At 41.7% G+C, this 14,656-nt stretch overlaps 1 protein-coding gene across 2 annotated transcripts in view; it reads left to right on the top strand.

Annotated features, from left to right (window-relative positions):
* The window catches only part of SEZ6 (seizure related 6 homolog), a 577,716-nt gene that overhangs the window by 267,395 nt on the left and 295,665 nt on the right, over positions 1-14,656 (top strand). For both annotated transcript variants that reach the window (XM_063449977.1, XM_063449976.1), the window contains exon 2: positions 4,773-5,573. In XM_063449977.1, the coding sequence (XP_063306047.1) occupies positions 4,773-5,573 (801 nt within the window). The remainder of the gene's footprint in view (positions 1-4,772; positions 5,574-14,656) is intronic.

Here is a 14,656-nt window from a genome sequence, read left to right as displayed (position 1 = left end):
TTCAGAGGTGTTGCTAAAGTAGGTCTGACCAGGGAATGATTTTTATTTTTTTAGTACTGAGTCCCCTGTTGATATCCAAGACTTTCCCTCTTCCTGTAAGTTAATGCATTACAAAATTACATAATTTATGACAATGCTGCTCTTATGTACAATATTTGGAGTTAACACAGCATAATGTGTTGGTATAATTGTGGGAGCAGAGTTAATGGAGCTGAAGCATGTTTAATGCAGTTAACACGGTTAATACAACATGGCCATAACATTTACCCTTGATCTGAAAACCCTCGATTTTTTTGCCCCCCAGTACTCCTGATGATATTATATGCATAGTACAAGTTTTCTCTAATAGTTTTTTTTCTGTGATTGTTTTTTTATGATATACGGATGGAACAAAGGGGGATACCCAATCTTTGCAGCTCCTTGATCATGAATCCTAAAATTCTGAGCTATCACAGGACATCTTATCAATGCACTCTGAGGTGGTTTCAGACCTTCAAATCATGTAAAGTCTTAACAAATACATAGTAGCACTTCTGACTGAAGATGGCAAGGATTAGCCAAGAGAAGCACTAAAGAAGAGTTTTTACTGTATATGAATATACCTTACAAAACAATGTATAGAGAGGCTATATTACAGGCAATGATATATTATCAGGAGTAATAAAGTGAGCCTGTTTCCCTTTAAGTATGTATAAGTCAGAAAACAGGTGAGGAGAACAGGTAGTTGAGTAACAAGGAGGAAAATTGGACAATCACCGGGAAGGGATATACAATAAATGGTGCGATGACGCAGATATGTTTGGAAACAAGGTCAAAGAAGATGAGTCTATATATTAAATATGGTGAATACGCAGGATGTGCAGCTTAATGGCTATTGGAAAAAGAGAGCATACAATTTGTGTGCGTATGTAGGTGAATCATTCATTAGCACAGCCCATATAGTGCTGATTACAGTAATCAGGGAGGTCTGAATTACCTCTGTAGAAGCATATTCTGGGCCTAATTCCTATCACAAGAAAGGAAGCAGCCACATACATGTCAGATTAAAGAACTTTCAATCGAAACCTAATATTTCTAGCATAAATGCATGGAAGCACAAGGTAAGCGCTTGGTTTCTTACAATAGTGTGTTCAGTTTACTGCAAGTTCAAGAAACACAAATATGTCAGGCCACATGTGGTTAAGAGGATTGGAACTCCCAGAATCCTTTGCAAGATGTGCACCTTGCTTTAGGCTTATGTGTGTTTGAGCATACTGAGAGCCCACATCATCTGCATATAACTCCTAGTACAGGAATAGTCAACCTTTTGATGTTACTGTGCCAAAGCAAGATCTTGAAGCCCCTTGTCATGCCAGTCCTATTTTTTATTTTTTTTATTTAAAAGGTGTATATGTTGTCGTATTCTGCTTGTGTTATTTATGGGTGCTGCAGTTGCTTTGTAGAGTTGTGTTTGAGAATATGTAGGCTGTTATATTGTATATGTTCACGATTAGTTTGTGGTATTGTGTATGATGCCTACGAAGGAGGACTGTGTATGGGGGCTTCTGGTGGAATTGTGTGTCTAGATATGTCACATAGTGTGTTTGATGGTGTGTGTATTTGTGGGGCTGCTTGTGGTATTGCAAGTGAGAGGTTGTTTGAGGGGTTGTGTGTGTGTATGCGGATTAGAAACATAGAAACATAGAATGTGACGGCAGATAAGAACCATTCGGCCCATCTAGTGTGCCCAATTTTCTAAATACTTTCATTAGTCCCTGGCCTTATAGTTAGGATAGCCTTATGCCTATCGCACGCATGCTTAAACTCCTTTACTGTGTTAACCTCTACCACTTCAGCTGGAAAGCTGTTCCATGCATCCACTACCCTCTCAGTAAAGTAATACTTCCAGATATTTTAAACCTTTGTCCCTCTAATTTAAGACTATGTCCTCTTGTTGTGATAATGTTTCTTCTTTTAAATATAGTCTCCTCCTTTACTGTGTTGATTCCCTTTATGTATTTAAATGTTTCTATCATATACCCCCTGTCTCGTCTCTCCTCCAAGCTATACATGTTAAGTGGTGTTGTGTTTGTGGGGATTGTGTGTTTTTCTGTGTGCACTGTTTGTATTATTTGTATGAGTGGGAGGCTTCTTCTGCAGTTCTGTGTATATTATTATTATTATTATTATTATTATTATTATTATTATTATTATTATTATTTATAAAGTGCCAACAAATTCTGCAGCTCTGTTCAATGGGAGTGGGAGGCACATGAACAGAGGGGTTGAGGGACCTGCTCAATGAGCTTACATGAGCTAGAGGGAGTGGGGTATAGTGACACAAAAGGTAAGGGTAGGATATAAAGTGTATGGTTAGGATAGTGTTCATTGAGGGCTTAGTGTTTTGTTTTCATGACAGTTGCAGGAGAGGAATCAGGGTGCAGGTAGAGAAAGCCGTTCACAGTCTAATGGATATGCTCTCCTGAAGAAGTAAGTTTTTAAAAAGATTTTTTTGAAGGAGTGGAGACTGGGTGAAAGTCTAACAGAGAGGGAAAGGGTGTTCCATAGGAACGGTGCAGCCATAGAGAAGTCTTTAAGGCGAGCATCAGAGGTAGGAGTACGAACAGAGGTTAGATGTAGGTCTCTAGCAGAGCGTAAGGGCCTAGAAGGGACATATTTGTGTATTACTGAGAATAAGTAGGTCGGAGCAGCATTGTGTAAAGATTTGTAAGCAAGTACCAGGATCTTAAATTGCGCCCTATATCTTACGGGAAGCCAGTGTAAAGACTGGCAGAGAGTGGAGGCGTGGGAGGTCCGGGTAGACAGGAAGATGCCTCTCCACCACATTCATTATATACTGTAACGGGGCAAGTTGGGAACATGTAAGACAATTGAAAAGCAGATTACTATTTTCAAGGAGAGAGAGGACAGCAGCATTGACAAGCACCTTAGCCGTATCAGGCGTTAAATAGGGGCGGATGCGCACTATGGTTTTGAGATGGAAGCAGCAGGATTTTGCGATTAACTGGACATGAGGGGTGAAGGAGTGGTAGTATGTCAAAGAAAACACCTAGGCAGCGAGTCTGTGAGGTAGATCTCATGGTAGCGTCCTTGACTTGGAGGGAAACAGACAAGAGAGTAGCAACACTTGAGGGAGGGAAGACCAGAAGTTCTGTTTTGGACAGGTTAAGTTTAAGGAAAGCAGCCATCCAGTTAGAAATAGCAAATAGGCAGTCAGAGACACAAATGAAGAGGGTTGGGGTGGCTGCCCTTGGTACATCTTAAGTCCCATTAGAACTCCTGATAGGCCAGAGCCTGTTTGGCTGTAGCAGCCTTGAGTGCCGTGCAAAGACACCTAGAGTTCCATACATGGCACACATGTCATAGATGTTAACCTCTGTCCTAGTATCTTGATTCAATTATTTTCAATGAAATACAGCTATTTTATATATGAATTGAGCTTGGGGTTTGTTCATTAAACACTTAGTTAAGGTCAATCAATAAATGTAGCCAAAATGGCAGAGTTGGGGGATAGTCTGCCATTTTGTCCTTTGTATCTTGCAACATCTCACTGTTTAATAGAAGAATGCCTGGGAGATACGAGGTCTGGTACCTTGACTCATATTACTAAGGAGTGTTCTATTCATTCTATGGCATTGATCCCTTCAGTTTTTGTCCAAGTGGGAGTCACTGGGTATAGATTTTCTTGTGTGCTTTGATTGAGGTCAGATAAAGGTGAGTGTGAATGTATAGACCCAGGAACAGTTGGCAAATTGCTGCAATAGTAAATTCCATTTCATGGTCACTGACTACTTGACCTTAATCCGAGTCTTGTAATGAATGGAGAATTATAAATTATTAATAAAGGGAGTAATGTGTAAAGTGATAATATGGTACCAGGGTGCCTACAGAGTTCAGAATAGAATGTGTTGACTGTTGCCATGGTCAACAAATTCTGCAACTGCCTCATTTCCATAGTGGGCATAACAAGCATATTTTAACAAGCAGATAACAAACAGATATTTCACTTTATAAATCCCACACTTCCTACTGTGAATTCAGAAACTGCTTGTAACTTACAAACATCACTTGATCCAATCAGTGTTCCTTAGTGTTCATGTGTCTGATATTCCAAACCCTTGAAATGGTTTTATAACTGGTGAAACAAGGGGATTTATAGCTGTACCCACAACTCAAGTGTAATTCTACAATGGAAACTAATTTAGTAGCAACAAGCAGATTTTCTACATGCTTTGTCGTATCTAAATAATAAATTGTATTAAACTAAATATGGTAATTGCATAAGAACTTGTATACGAGTGATGAAACCTGTCTCATAATGGGACCTGTTCATTTTTTCCAACAAGATACTTGGAGTTTTAGAAAGAGACCACCCTTTATAATTGCAAGAAGAGTCAAAATTTCAGTGCTAAATTCTCTGTGTTTTTATAAATATATATATATATATTTTTTTTAATTATGGTGTACTTCTGATAGCTTCCAGCCTGATATAACTACATACTTTGAGAAATTGTTGAAAATCCAAAGTTGATTTTTTTTAGTTCAGCTTTTTTGTGCCTTCAGTTTAAATTCACTTTGAATTCCCAACGATTCTAAAATATCACTGTAAAAGTACATATAATCAAGTTTCACATGACATATCTGCTTTGGTCTTTACACTTCTTTAAATGTTGTCCTTTGAAATGTCTCCTTTCGCAACGTAGTCACTTTTGCAAATAAATTACTTCTATGTTTACTTGATATATATTACAATTCTATATTTTCATTTTCAGGTCTGCTATCTGCAGAGTTAAATGGCATCAGCAACAAGGCAACTGGGAGCTGGGATACAAAAATGGATTCTACTTCAACCACCATAGGAGAGGGTTTAGAAGGAGAAGTTCCATATATTACCACTGCACCAACTATGACATTATTGAACCACCATCCATTTTTGGAGGGGATACTGCATGAGGCTATAATGAAGAAAGACTTTCAGTACCTGCCGCCTTTTTTTACCAGATCAAAACCAGCAGATAACACTTACCTAAGGAACAAACTGTCTGAAATAAAAACCACAGATTTGGATAATTTAGTGCATTCTGACCATGCTCCTACATACCATGATTCGTCTACACCTACCCTGCCACTTCTTCCTTTAACTATGGTTATGGATACAACATCTGTTATCACTGAGAAGGGGAAAGAGTTGAGTCAACTACAAGAATCCATGAGGTCAGCTCCAACTCCAGGCTCACTGCCCACATATGCTTCTCATGGTGCACTCTTCACAGAGAAGAGTAAGACTGTTTTGAATGTCCACCAAGCTTTAAGCCATGTGGAACCCTCCTCACTCCATAGTATGGCTTCTACTCATTCACAATATTCACTTCGGAGGGAAGATAACAGTTCCCCGGCTAAGTTTGTTCCAAGTGGAAGTCCAACAAGCATTCCATTAGCTCCAAAGAGAACGAAGGTAAAGAAGGTCACCGTTACCGCAGCAGCTTCAGCAGTTCCTTCATTTGAAGAGGAGGAAGAAACTACAACAAGCACAATTATTACAACAACAGTCACGACGACAGTAGCAACACCAGGTGACTACAGAATACAGATTCTACTTTATATTGTGATGTCTCCAAGTGAACAAGCAATGACAGCTACTGCATGTATCTCCTAATACAACCTTACCTTATCACCTCTACCCTCTTCACTGACGGTTACTTTCCACTTTAGGCTCTCTGCCTTCTTCATTTCTCAACTAAATCCTATTATTCCCAACTCCTTCTCCCTCCTCTCATCCCTACAGTTTGAAATTCCCTAATGCTCCTTTTTCTTTCTCGTCCATTTAATTTATGGTTCCTTTGTCTTTCTGATTCATTTAGGTTTTTTCAAATTAATATGCAAGTCCCTTTTTGATTAGGGCATACCCAAACATGTTTAGCTCCACTATCCCTTTCAGTTCTCTATCATCTCGTATACACATATACACATCCACTATTTTCAACCCATGCATGTCCCTTTATTCTTTTCCTATCTCAATTGTTTAAACACCATTCCCTTTTCCCCCTTTTTAACCATTCCTTTATCTATTTCAGTGAGGACTGACCTTGACACCATAAATTGTTTCTGGACTACATTTCCCATGATGCTCAGCTATCTTTTAGACTCCTAAAGCTAGCTGAGCATCATGGGCACTGTAGTCCATAAACAATTTATGGTCTCAAGGCTAGACATCACTGATCTATTTATTGAACAAGAAAGTTTGTTTAAACATTTATTAGAGGTAACCAAGATTTCTAACACAATGTTTGACCCTAGTGCAATCCTGTTTAATCGTGAATAAAGTCATCCAAACTCCTACAATAGACGCCTACGCTTTACAAAAACAGAATCTCGCAGTACAGAAATTATTTTAATTAAGCCCTGCTGTAAGCATTTTCTATAAAGTGTCCATGTTAAAGATAAAACCTTGACCCCATCCACTCTACAATGGAATTATACTCACAAGCAGTAAGTACTGCAATAAATTACCCCAACAATTAAAGCCAAGATCTAATTGCAAAAATCACATAAGGAGCTAAATCCACACTAACTATCAGCGGTTGAACTGAACAAGATGTTTTGTTGCCTTACAATAAAAAGCATTTAAGGATGATTATATTTTTCCCTTGTTTTGATTTTCAATCTAGAATTTCAAAGCATAAGAAGAATAGGCAAAAAACATCGAGGATAACCTTTGAATGGAATCGATCCCGAACATAATGTAAAAACTGTGTGTTTGTCTAAAGGAAAAACTATTGTTTTCCTAACTCCTACATTTTAAAGTTCTCTGTAGCAAATAAAAAGGAGTTGCGTTCATAGAACAAAATAATTAAACTATGTTGAATAAAAACTTTTTTAACCTCTCTGTTTTTAGAAGAATCTACTATATCTCTATGCTTATAGCAGCAGCCATTAGAATGACTAATCACAGAATATACATGATTCTTTTTCTTTAATAAATGGTTCCTCTTTTTTTGAGAAAGCTGATAGTTCTGGTTATCTTGAAAGAGAAAGGGGACGGGGGAATTATTTTGTTGTCATAGCTAACTATGTCATTAGGAGCCTCTGTTCCGTAGAAATGTGTTTTTATTTTGATTTCCTGGTTGTATGGTTTACATAGACCAGCCACATGAAGATCAGCCGCTGGCTCTATCTGTAGAGCTCAGTTAAAGAATAACTAGTACTAGAATAATTGTACACAAAAAATATCAGGTTTTGTGCGGTCCATTGAGAAATCAGACAACATTTTACAGAATGGAAAAAATGCACCCTTGTTCAATGATCCGATAAGTGAAGAACTAAGATAGAGGCTCGATCTGTTCCAATTGTTGGCTTGCACAAATACAGCAATAGATGCTATTGTTTGCAATTTAGTAATAACGATAGTCCAGTGCCGGTGTAGTCACGTGTTTCAGGAATATTCTATACTACTAAAACTATTCAATATTGACCAGACTTTTTGTGGATCATATCTGTTTTTATTTAAAGTAACATACCAGTGCTAAAAACCCCTTCAATACTAACATAGAGTATAAATGTTTATACTCACCCTAGTTATGATTACCAGTCTGTAAGCAAAGTAATTTCTCTACCAGAAACCACTGGTCACTGATATAATAAATGTAAAGTTGCTGAAAATGTCTCCTCACCCCCACCTTCAAACAGTACAGGAAGTTTCAGTTGGCCATATTATTATGAAAGTAAAGGAGAGGGAGAAGTGAATGGACACTACCATGTCAACTGTCCGCTATACATCAGCAGTCCAGAGAGTGGTAAAGGATGAGATTTTATAAATATATGAATTACCTGCATTTACTGTATGTGGACATTGTGCTCAAATGCAGACATTACTTATTGGCAAGGTATTTGACCATTTTTATTTATTTAATTTTTGTTACATCTACTATATATCTTTTGCTTTTTTACTCATATACTAACGCACCCTGAGTAAAATTTTAGATAAAGCTCCTTGGCAAAGCTATCTACTAAACAGCAGCCTGAAATATCAACATTAAGAGTTTTTTTTCTAGGAAATAAATGTAATCCTTTATTTAGGCTAAGAAAGTGGAATGTCTAAACAGGAGGGCTGTACAATTATCATATGGTGCGAGGATGGTCTGACACCTTAGGAAAGATAAAGGTCTCATGAGATTACCACCATATGAATGCTGTTGAGTTATCTGACTCAGTAATCATGGTTAATACAGCTTGAAAGCATTTAGATAAGACATGTGGATAAGGCAAGTTCAAGTGAGGAGGATCTGGGTCAGGTTCTGGTGTTTTAGATTTCAGTATTATATTATAGTTAATTCATTTAGTCAGAACATTGCTTGATCTCCCAAGACCTACAGGAACTGTAACTTCAGATGAGTATTTTGCAGATCTTACTGTGAAAAAGTTATCCTTACATAAAATACATTGTATTGTACACATGGGGAAAATTGAAGATACCTACCTGTCAGTGAAAATCATCATCAAAGATAGATGGCACGATTATTGGGATGTAACACTTAGACTGGTCCTAGGTCAACACCGTATGGATGCTTTTTTTTTCCTGAAGCAATGCAGTTGAAGGATGTCATCTGGTGGTGACTGTTACTGACATTGAACATATTAATTAAAAAGTTAGAATATTTGTTTTATAATGAATCCAAAGAAACAGAATAATTTTTTTTTTTTTAAATGTCAACTACATTTTGTCAATATTATCTGTTCCGTGGCCTTAAAAATGATATGATAAGAGGCAGAATGCAGAACTTCATGGTTGACGATGTTGGAGTATTCTCCCTTCAAAAATAATATGTGATTGGTTGCCTTTCAAGGAGATCTTCTGTTTGGCAATATTTTGCAGGGAGAAACTCTGCATGAAGTTAAGGCTAATTTAATTTTCAAAGTAAAAAAAAAATCAAATGAATAAATACCACTCACAACCTTCCTGAGCAACTGCAACATTTTGTGGTCTCCTCCAATAAACCTGGCTTCAACTGCTCAGTTCAACTGATTCATCAGCTCAACCATTATATAAATATACATAATTTTATTTATTTTTCATGTATTCATTCAACCTTTACAGAAATAGTTATTTCTTTGAGCTAGATACATTTGCTTCTATTCATATGGATCTTTTGTTCATTTATGTATTTATATTTCCTGGCCATATCCATGGCAGCACAACATTGGGTAGCTCCTCCCTTTCCATATTGGACAGGAATAATAATTAAGCCGTATACGTACCACCTCCTGCCCCTCCTTCCCCAGTCTTTTTTTCCTGTCCTATCCCTAGGACATGTCGGTCTTTTCAGACTGCTAAATTTTTCTTTTATGGCTTACCTGAGGATTAGTTCCTCTGGCCCTTGGGGAGTTCACCCTCTCTCCCCTGGGAAGTCTCCAGTATACGGCCCTGCGCAAAGGTGTCCCCCTGGAGAAAACCCCTTTAGTGACCGGGGGTTTTTTCTCTCCATTTTTTCCAGTGATGACATGGAAAGGTACATGGAATGTGACTGGTTTCCGGTTTGGTATCCTCTCACCAGGCTCAAGGTAATATTGTTTTATTTTACCTGTTGGTTTTTCTTTCTTTTGGAAAGTTTTTTCGTTAAGCGTTCTGGGGTTTCCCTGCATGGCTTTCGGGAGCCTCCTGTGCGCCCGCGCGGCGTGTAGGCGTCTCCTGTGCACCCGCGCGGTGTGTTGGCGTCTCCTGTGCGCCTGCGCGGCGTGTATGGGTCTCCTGGGCGCCTGCGCGGTTCTGGGGACTCTGGGACGCATGCGCGGAATTCGCGCGCAAATCTGGCCGTTTCGCGCGTCTTTTCGGTCATCTGCGCATGCGCGATGACGTCAGACGCCTTCTTAAAGCGCCAGGCCTCCTTTTTTGTCAGTTTGAATTTTCTGCTTCCTGGAGAGTTTCTGGCACCGTTGAGTTCTGTGGATTGTTGATTCTTCGTCTTTTTTCTTCTAAAGTAAGTTCTTTTTCCTTTCTCTTTTTTCTTTTGTTTGGTTTCCTGTAGTTTTTCTTCTGGGTTCTAGTTTCGCTGTTTCATCTATTATTTATAGATGGATTCGCGCTCAGGATCTAGAGAATCAGAATCTTCTCATCATAATAGGTCACAATCTAAGCGATATAGGTAAGCCATCCATTTTTGGAACTTATTGATATTTTGATATCTAAAAGAGGGGTAATGTACTAATATTCACGTTTGGTGTATTTCAGTGATAAAAGTACAAAGACTTCAGGATCGTCCAAAGGGAAGTCGCCCAAAAGGACGCTGTGTGTATCCTGTGATAACAGAGCCATAGAAGGGAAACGTCTCTGTTCGAATTGTCTCTCAGCAGCCGCTGGACCTTCTCAGTTAACACCAGACTTTAAGCAGCTTATCAAGCATGCAGTTGCCCGGGGCATCAAAGAGGTTGGTAAGACCCACAAGCGACCTAGATATTCTGAGCCGTCAGATTGGTCTCCTGATAACTCGGAGGATGAGTTTATGGACACGGCTTCGCTGAGAGACTTGGCTTTTTCCTCGGAGGAGGATGCTTTGCCTGATCCTGACTTCCTGATACCTGCGGAGGTGGATCATTTGATTGCTCGGGTCAGAGAAACCCTTACTTTGAAAGAGCCCTCGGAGGAGGAACCCTCTACATCTAACCGCTATTTCTCAGATCTTAGAAAGAAAAGAGCGGCCTTCCCTGTGCATACCACTATTAGTGACCTTATTAAAGAAGAATGGTCCAGGTCTGATAGGAGATCCTCTGCAAAAGGGAAATTCTCCAGATTATATCCGTTTGATCCCAAAGATGCTGAAACATGGGATCTTCCACCCAAGGTTGATGCTGCGGTGGTTAGGCTAGCCAAGCGCACTACCCTGCCAGTGGATGATGCAGGCTCCTTCAGGGATCCAATGGATCGTAAGATGGAATACTGCCTGTCTAAGTCCTATGTAGCCTCAGGCACGAGTCTCCACCCTGCCGTTGCTCTCACGTCTGTTTCAAGAGCTATGAAGGTTTGGCTACAGGAGCTGGAAGGGGACATCAAGAGGGGCAGGAGCCGTTCCTCTATTGTTGATGCCCTGAAGGATATGCGTCTAGCGATTGATTTCTCTTCGGAGGCCGCAGTGGATCTGGTGAGAAACCTTGCTAGAAATATGTCCTTCTCGGTTTCCTCCAGGCGGGCGCTCTGGCTCAGATCTTGGGCGGCCGATGCTTCCTCCAAGAATAGTTTGTGTTCTCTGCCATTTCACGGAAACATGTTATTCGGCAAGAATTTGGATGAGTGCATCAAGAGGGCGGCTGAAGGGAATAAAGCCTTTCTACCCCAAGAGAGGAAGTATAAAGGATCCTTTCGCGCCCGGAAAGAGTACCATTCCTTTCGTGACAGTAGGTCCTACAAGCCTGGTAGGGAATACTCCCGATTCCAACCGAGGAGAGGTGCCCCTTCTGGGTACAGAGGAGGCAGGTCTCGCGGGTCGTCTTCCTCTAAGGACCCGAAGAATCTATGACTACGTACGGCCCAAAACCGAAGGTGTCGGGGCTTGTCTTCTCCAGTATCTTTCGAGATGGACCATTTCCACAAGCGACGTTTGGGTGCTGGATATTATTCGGAGAGGTTACCTACTAGAATTCTTCAAGCATCCTCCCAACCGATCCTTTCACCTCACAAAATGGCCAGGGGACAGGGAAAAGTGCATGGCTCTACGAAATTTCGTCCATTCCTTGCAGAAGGAGAAGGTCATCGTCCAAGTACCGGCAGGCGAAAGAACTCAAGGATTTTACTCTCACATCTTCTTGACAAGGAAATCCTCAGGGGGTTGGAGACCCATTCTGGATCTGCACAGGCTGAACAAGCATCTGCACATTCGCAGATTCAAGATGGAATCTCTGCAGTCTATAATAAAGGTTGTGTCACCCAACCAATGGATGCTGTCTATAGATCTACTAGACGCATATTTTCACATACCCATTGCCCGAATCCATCAGAAGTTCCTGAGGTTTGCTGTAGAGGAAGGTCACTTCCAGTTCAGGGCCCTCCCCTTTGGACTGAGCACAGCCCCGAGGACGTTTACAAAGGTCCTGGTTGTTCTCATCGCGGAGCTCAGAAAGCAAAACATTGCTATTTACCATTATCTGGACGACGTTTTAATCTTGGGAAACGACGTGGATTCTGTGACATCCCAAGCTATCACCAGCATTCAGTTTCTGCAAGCCCACGGCTGGAAGATCAACACCAAGAAAAGCCACCTCCACCCGACTCAATCTATGGTTTACTTAGGTGCCCATTTCGACACCCTAAAGGGTACTGTCCAGCTCTCATCAGTGAGAATTCTGAAACTCAGAAAGTTATTGAGGAGAATGCTGAATTCCCCGGTTGCCCCTGCAAAGGCGGTAATGAGCCTCCTTGGTTCTATGTCCTCCACAATAGGTCTGACGAGATGGGCTCAGTGGAGAATGAGACCATTCCAGGCCAACTTCCTGAGTCGTTTCTTATCCGGGAACCTGTTCCAGCCCATCAAGCTTCCCCTGAAGGTACGCCATTCTCTGATCTGGTGGCTGAACAGAAAGCACCTAGCCAAAGGCTTTCCATTAGGGGACATCGCATGGAGGACCGTGACAACGGACGCCAGCCAGTGGGGTTGGGGCGCTCATTATCTCCACGACTTTGCGCAGGAAGAATGGAATTTCAAGACAAGCAAGGTTCATTCCAATCTGCTAGAACTTCTGGCTGTCCTCAAAGCTTTGAAACACTTCTCGATCCAGCTCAAGGGTCAATGGGTAAAGATAAGGACGGACAACTCCACCGTAGTATCCTATGTCAATCACCAAGGGGGTACCAGGAGCTGCAAGATGATGGTACTGATGAATCACCTGATGTGGTGGGTTCAGAGAAACCTGGCGGGCATTGTAGCCATTCATCTCCCAGGGAAACGGAATCAACTGGCAGATTTCCTCAGCAGGTCCAGAGTAGATCCGGGGGAATGGTGCCTGGCTCACAGGGTGTTCCGCATGATTGTGGACAAGTGGGGTCTGCCTCAAGTGGACCTTCTAGCCTCTCGGGCCAACAGAAAGGTAGCCCTTTTCTTCACAAAGGAAGAGGACCACCTGGCACTGGGAAGAGATGCCTTATCAAGCCCCTGGAGGTTCTCAATGGGCTATGCGTTCCCCCCGTTTCCACTAATCCTACCGCTCCTGAGGAAGCTGAGATCGGAGCGGGTGTCTCTCATCCTGATTGCGCCTTATTGGCCTCGGAGACCTTGGTTTCCTCTGCTTCTGAGTCTTTCGGTGGAACCTCCTCTCCCACTCCCCAAAGTTGCGGATCTTCTGTTCCAGGGTCCTGTCATTCATCCAGACCCTGTCTCTCTCAACCTTATGGCTTGGAAACTGAAAGGAACCGGCTGTTGAATAGAGGATTCTCCCAGACCGTGATTGATACTATGCTGAGGGCGCGTAAGCATTCCACTTCGGCCACTTATTATAGAGTATGGGAAGTTTTCTCCAACTGGGCCCTTCACAGTAATGTGGATGTCCGAGATCCCTCCTCCTCCCATATTTTGGATTTCTTGCAATCTGGCCTTGAGAAAGGTCTGAGCTATAACACTCTCAAGGTACACATTTCTGCCTTGTCCGCCCTGACCAGTCATAGATGGGCGCTGGACTCGGATATCATCAGATTCATCAAGGGTGTCCTTCACATGAAACCTCCTATTAAACCGTTTGTCCCTTCCTGGAGTCTCCCTCTGGTTCTGGATGCCATGAAGTTGAAACCTTTTGAACCATTTGATTCAGTTTCCCTACAGGTTCTCTCTATTAAGACTGCCTTGCTGGTGGCCCTAGCCTCTGGCAGGAGAGTTTCTGAGCTCAGTGCTCTGTCCATCAAAGAGCCTTTTACTATCTTCCACAAGGACAGAGTGGTCCTCCGTACTGTTCCAGTGTTTCGACCCAAAGTTACTTCCTCCTTCCACATCAACGAGGATATTGTTCTTCCATCTCTGAGGTCGGACGCCCATGGAATGGGGAATTCTGCTGACCTGTCCTCTCTGGATCTAGTGAGATGCCTCCGGATGTATATTGATAGGACTTCTGATTGGCGTTCTTCTGACAGTCTCTTCGTTCTTCATAGCGGCTGTAAAAAGGGCTCTCAAGCTCCCAAATCTGCCATTAGCCGATGGATAGTAGCGGCTATCATTCTGGCTTATCAGTCCGCCGGATATCCGGTCCCTGTGGGTCTTAAAGCCCATTCCACTAGGGCTCTCTCTTCTTCCTGGGCAGCCGCTGCTAATGTCTCCCCTGAACTCATTTGTAAGGCGGCTACATGGTCTTCCTCTAACACTTTCATTAGGAGCTACCAGATTGATGTTAGAGCAGGGTTGTCTGATCAATTTGCTAAATCAGTCCTGTCTGTATCTAATTCCTGATCTCTGTGTCTGTCACTTGTTGTGGTGTTAATACACTTTGCATTTATGAAATTTTTTGAGTCTGTGTCTCTTTCCCTCCCTGGTTTTATTGCTTGGGTATTACCCAATGTTGTGCTGCCATGGATATGGCCAGGAAAATGGAAAATTTATTCATACTTACCGTAATTTTCTTTTCCTGGTTATATGCCATGGCAGCACAAGGGTCCCGCCCGGGGATATTGCTGGAACACGTGACTGGG

Source organism: Pelobates fuscus, chromosome 1, assembly GCF_036172605.1.
Source record: "Pelobates fuscus isolate aPelFus1 chromosome 1, aPelFus1.pri, whole genome shotgun sequence".
Taxonomy (NCBI): domain Eukaryota; kingdom Metazoa; phylum Chordata; class Amphibia; order Anura; family Pelobatidae; genus Pelobates; species Pelobates fuscus.
This window is presented reverse-complemented; position numbering and strand designations above follow the sequence as displayed.